The sequence below is a fragment of the Topomyia yanbarensis genome, unplaced genomic scaffold, assembly GCF_030247195.1.
Source record: "Topomyia yanbarensis strain Yona2022 unplaced genomic scaffold, ASM3024719v1 HiC_scaffold_490, whole genome shotgun sequence".
Taxonomy (NCBI): domain Eukaryota; kingdom Metazoa; phylum Arthropoda; class Insecta; order Diptera; family Culicidae; genus Topomyia; species Topomyia yanbarensis.
The window spans coordinates 1-6,229 of record NW_026683703.1 but is presented as its reverse complement, the minus strand read 5'-3'; the positions used below and the strand labels follow the sequence as shown (position 1 = coordinate 6,229).

Genomic DNA, 6,229 nt, shown 5'->3' with positions numbered 1-6,229 from the left:
TATTATAATCAATTTAACAATCATTCAATCACAGACTAACAGACACTCGAAAACAATGCATCGTTATTTTAAATATTTTTGTAGTTGGGACCGTGGCCGCATTTGCGATGATGGCGCCACTGACATATGAACAAGCATGTGGGAGATAGACTGCCCATAAACGCATAAGAGTCCCATGTGGATTTTTGTCGAAAATGAGTTATCCGTTGGATTGTATTCTGTATCACCACTGAATCACACTGCACAAATAAGATTACCGGGTTTGTTCAGAAAATATCAAAAAAAAATACCAAAACATGGTTGTCCCATCCATTTGGCTCAATGGATGGGACAATCTTGAACAGCGTTTTTCTCGGCTTGCTGTTTTTCAACATGGGACTCTTATGCTGTTATGGGCAGTAGACCACTAGTGAAAAATTGTTTCCATGCCTGAAAGATAACACTAGCAAATGGGTGTTTGGGATCGTGTATAAAAGGCGGAGCTATAGTGTTCTGGGAAAATGGGCGGATCGATATTTTAGAGGAACTTTCTTATAGTGTTATGCCTTTTAGTCTGTGATTCAATCTCACTGTCTAGATGCACTTTGCTGCGAAATGTCGACGAATATCAAAGCACGCATTTTAACATTTAATAGAACAGTTTCCCTTTAATTCATTCATCATGATCTATATTTGGTGAATAACTCCAGAATTACATTTAAAAGTGTATTTTCACAATTGAATGTATTAAAACACGATGGATAATTCAATAATAAGATAAACTCCTTATCAACTTTTGAATAGAGCTAATAGGATTTGTAAACAAACGGTTGATTTGCTGATTTCTCTTAATTTGTTATAATTTAAAGACAGAAAACATTTTAAATTGATTCTATCAAGGGATTCATGTGTATTTTTTTGAAATTCAACTTGTCAGCAGGATAACACAGAGAACAGACATCCATGATCGAACAAAAATATTTAAAAAACGTGTGTAAACATTTGAATTAATATACGATAAACACTAGCGCCGCCACACCAACCTATCCCAACTATCCGTTAAATCCATTCCGGAACCTGTTCGAAATCCTGAATGGATTCAGTATGGAATCTTGCTCAAAGAAAACAACCGATTCCGACTCTATCGGTTGATGTATTTGAGCTAGAATTCATGCTGGAAGTCCGAACCGGTTCCAGAATCGTTTGACTGGGTAAATGAATAACCGCTGTCAATTCTGTCGAACTCAGCCACAAAAAACTTGATGACAGTAGCGCACCTGGTTTGGATATCCCAACTACCTTCGAAACCGTTAGAGATTTTACACAAGTTGAGTGATGAAAATGGACGTCTGTTCTCTGTGGGGATAATGAGCGAAATAGGTTCGTTTACAAAAATCTCATTAGCCCTTTTGAAGAATTAATATTGAATTTATAAATTCCATTTATTATTCTTGTCTGAACGCCTAAAGACGCTGAATCCCTCTGGATAAAAACTCGACATGTTAATCATTTGTTTACCATTCTCGACAAACATATGATTACGGCCTAAAAGCCAACTGTCAAAATCCACTTTGAATGGAAATTCCGGACAAACCGCTACTAGTCGAACACGGTTCACAAGAGTTTATGAAAGAGAAAATTTTTCTCTTTCGTTTACTACCAACATTTGTGATTGGCGTGTAACGGTTTGTCCGGAATTTCCAATCAAAGTGGATTTTGACAGTTGGCTTTTAGGCCGTAATCATATGTTTGTCGAGCATTTATCTGTCAGCATCATTCCAATTGAGCACGAGACCTGTCAATGGCCCTCGTTCCAGAAGGATTCGAAGCGATTTTCTTCGGAATGAGGGCTTTTGACAGGTCTCGTGCTCGACTGGAATGACACTTACTGATAAATAATAAGAATAAGATAGAGATGGCGAGTCTTTATCCAGAGGGATTCAGCGTCTTTATGAACGCCATAAATCGTTCTTATTGAATTCCAAGGCAGATTTTCTTCAGTGTAGGGGTGGAGCTAATTTGGTACAACCGTTGTCACTAGACGTCGCTACCAGTATTTCTCAAACGAGGTAATGAGCCTATTTCAACCCTATGAGAAATGCTCTATTTTGGTAATTTCTGATCAGATATTTTAGCGAAGACCAGGGATGCCAAAAGTTTTTCCAAAAAATCTGCAATGTTTTTTGAAAAAATCTGGAATTGTCCGGATGGCCTAAATTTTTTTGAGAGAGCTATAAACGTTGCAATTTATTAATGAAACATATTTGTATGTTCCCGCAATTCACGACGCTTCGACAATATTAACGAACTTTTGGCGAAAAAATTAGGGTATGGTGTGTTTCCAGCTTTTCTAAAAAGTTTTGTTTTGAAAAGTTGTAGCTCAAAAAGTGGTTTAATAATCAACTATGTATTCTTGTAACTTATTATTCAAATTGTCTGGATAAATCTGGACAAATTCCTTGAAATCTGGATCAGACAAACAAAAATCTGTATGTCTGGATGACGCTTAAATATCTGGAAGAATCCATATAAATCTGGAAGGTTGGCACCCCTGGCGAAGACTACATGTTTCCTAATAAAAAATAATTATACATGAACTTTAACCCATATAATGCAACGATTCCACATATTATTTGGATGATACTCTGAACAGGTCGTTAGGCTCTTATATCATACGTTTATTAGGGTTGGTATATAGTTTTCGATTTTAGTCAAAGCGTTGAACAAAAATTCTCGACAAACATATGATTACGGCCTAAAAGCCAACTGTCAAAATCCACTTTCAATGGAAATTCCGGACAAATCGTTACTAGCTGAACACAGTTCACAACAATTTATGAAAGAGAAAACTTTTCTCTTTCGTTTACTACCAACATCTGTGATTGGCATGTAACGGTTTGTCCGGAATTTCCATTAAAAGTGGATTTTAACAGTTGGCTTTTAGGCCGTAATCATATGTTTGTCGAGAATTGCAGACGCTGCTCTATAACGAAAAAATAACAATGAGATTGAAATGGGCTCCTTACCCTAAGTTAGTTTTTTGGGTGTTCGTTCCCACATTCCCATCAATAGCACGTGTTTTGACAGATGGAAACAAAAGTAAACAGCTTTTATAATGGCGATTTCGCTTGAACCTGAAACTGAGTCAGGTTCTAACCCCAACTGCTGTCAGTTCATACATTTTGACAGCAGTTGGGGTTAGGAACTGACTCAGTTTCGCTTCAAACGAAAACCACATAAGTTTCGTATTTTTGTAATTTTTGAATAGTGCGTACAATAAACGCTAGAATTTCTGAAAAGATATCGCATTCCTGATGCTCAACAATGGAAGTTGATGACTCCAGCAAACCCCCGGTGAAACTGCCTCAGAAGCGCTTCTATCGACAGCGGGCTCACTCCAATCCCATTGCTGATCACAGTTTCGATTAGTAAGTTTTCAATACCGTTTTTTGTGTACCAACAATAAAATGCTTTTTCCACTATTAAGCCCCGTCCGTCCGGATGATTACGACTGGAGCCAACATTATCCAACGATTGGCGATCGTCGGGTGGAATTTGCCGATATCGGTTGCGGATATGGTGGTTTTCTAGTCACGTTGGGTGAGCTGTATCCGGAAAAATTTGCACTTGGGATGGAAATCCGGGTCAAAGTATCCGACTATGTGATGGACCGCATTGAGGCGTTACGAAAACTGCACGAAGGTAAATACGGGAACATTGCGTGCATTCGAACGAATGCGATGAAGTACTTGGTAAACTATTTCCGAAAAGGACAGTTGGAGAAGATGTTTTTCCTTTATCCGGATCCTCACTTCAAAAAGGCAAAACACAAATGGAGAATTATTAACGCTGCGCTACTCAGTGAGTATAGTTATGTACTGCGAGCGGGAGGTTTGATTTATACGGTGACCGATGTGAAGGATTTGCATGAATGGATGTGCGCACACATCACACGGCATCCATCTTTTGAACGGTTGAGTGACGCTGAGGTGAAGGAGGATATTTTGTCGGAAAAGTTGCTGGACAGTAGTGAGGAAGGTAAAAAGGTAACTCGCAACAACGGCGACAAGTTTGTAGCAATCTTTAGAAGAATTTAATTGTTTCTAAAAACATGATGGCAGTATTAATATATCCGAATTTTCCTTTTTAGAGTAATATAATCATCAACCAATTAATTTCTATGTATCTTTAGGATACATTTTTTTGTCTGTCAATTGAAATGCCATTCTCATAGAAAGAATTGTAATCAGCCATATTACGATGGATTCGAACGATTGCGAATTGAATTCGATTAAACAATGTAGAACAACTTGGCTTCGCGTGACTAGCTGATGGTCCTATATAGGGCATCCATTATCACTGGAACAATCTATTCATCACCTTCTTGGCTTGTCACATTTCAAATTAAAAAAAAATCTGGTTGAAACGCAATGCCTTATATTCTATTGCGCTGAAAAATTTCTAACTAGTCCAGATCATGGGCACCATCACATGATTTGTAAAACGAATCCATTCTACTTTTATCGCCAGATCAACACAATCATAAACATCACACACATGGAAGAACCTAATCAGTTGTTAGAAGAAGAGCTCCCTGAATTACGCTCACAGAAAAGAACCATGCGAAGGCTAACAACTATTCAAAAATGCTTTTCTCCTTAGTTCGTGGCCGAACAATCCAGGTGTGCCGGATCATGAACGAATGAGTTTCATATTTCACGGTTAATCGATTTTGGGCCGCTTTTCCCGGTCTCCTGGAACGCCCGACGCACATCTTCCTCTATTGCACATAGACTGCGAGTGCGGAATCTGACCTTCCAGACTCAGCAGAGATGCTGAGTAGAATTTAATCTGATCTCTTTTCCGGTATTCTCGTTACACGTCCAGCCCACTGTCGTCTGCCGTGTTTTATCAACCTCCCGATGGCAGTATGTTTGTAATTTTTTATTTGTCTACACCAACAGACCCCTTGGTCAAATGGTGGTTATTTAGACTAGTTACACATAAAGATAGACTAAAACTTGGCTTTAATTATATTTCTCGTCATGCCGAAGTCAAACGCGGTGGCAACTCTGTTAAAAACTCCTGGTGTTCGAAAGTTGTAGAGCAATCTATTTTGGCAGACAGTATGTCCGAGACGAATAGGGTTCGAGAGCAGACCCTCCGAATACTGAGAGTATCTAGGTGTATTGTATATCTGTTTTCGCAAGGGAAATGTCAAAAATTAGAGCGTATCAACGGAACATCCTCGATTCTGTCAACCCAAGATCTTCTCTGCGATCAATGCCAATGATGTCGATGCGTCCCGCGAAGTCAAGAAACATCTCGTGATGACTGTTCCCATTTTATTTGAAATTTAATATTAACACGGTGCTAAAGTTTGAACTTTTCGAGAGACCTAGTATAGCTTGTAGGGCGCATCAAATGCAATACAAGAAATTGTTTGAAAAATGTTGAATACCTCCAAAATTTCGTTTTGTAGCAAAAAATCCATTTTTTTTGGAACTTTCGGTACTAAAAAATTAGCTGGCTGTCATGTTTCAGTCGATTTGTGATTATGGAAAGAAAAATAGACCTTTCAAGCGGTATGCTAAATGATGCTGTTTTGTAAAAAACAATTTAAACAATGTTTTGTAAAAAACAATTTATTTATTTATTAAAATAATTCATCTAACAAAAAAATATTCTTAATGAATAGCAGGAGTCAAGTCATAATAATTGTAGACCGCGAAACTTTCTGTGCGAACTTGTGCGATGGTTCACCAAACTCGAACAGATCCTCGACCGTGGAGAAAGTTTGAATACATGCTGTTAACGGCTCGTTGAATCCGAGCGTCGTACGGTGGAATATAAGTTGTAGTAAGCCAGATGAGCGTAGAGAACGTTGCGAGGCACGAAATTCAACAAGGGATAGGATCTTCGGGGAGTCAATTTCAGTTTTATTTTTATGAATTTGAACGTTCATAGCTTAATGTTTGTAGGATGTTAGTGCTCTACGAACAAATCCTAATGTGAAACTGAATCAGTAGTCGTAATAAAATCACATTTCTTCTAACATACAATTGCAAATTAACTTATACATGCTACGATTATAACCTACGTACATTCTACGTGTCTTGTTCTACATTGATATATGATTGGTGGCTTGCTGAGTTAAATTATTTTTTTAAAGATCGCATTACATGGTTGGACAATTTTTTACTGTGCAACTCCTGCTAGGAACTCACGCTCCCACGAACACATACTAGTA

General features: G+C 38.1%; 1 protein-coding gene across 1 annotated transcript; it reads left to right on the top strand.

Moving 5' to 3' along the window:
• The first annotated feature begins 3,072 nt into the window (after positions 1–3,072).
• Positions 3,073–4,091, top strand: LOC131695686 (tRNA (guanine-N(7)-)-methyltransferase). The gene is made up of 3 exons (XM_058984177.1): positions 3,073–3,095; positions 3,220–3,407; positions 3,467–4,091. Exons 2-3 carry the CDS (start codon positions 3,304–3,306, stop codon positions 4,074–4,076), a joined length of 714 nt encoding a protein of 237 aa, XP_058840160.1. The 5' UTR covers positions 3,073–3,095; positions 3,220–3,303; the 3' UTR covers positions 4,077–4,091.
• Positions 4,092–6,229: the final 2,138 nt, after the last annotated feature.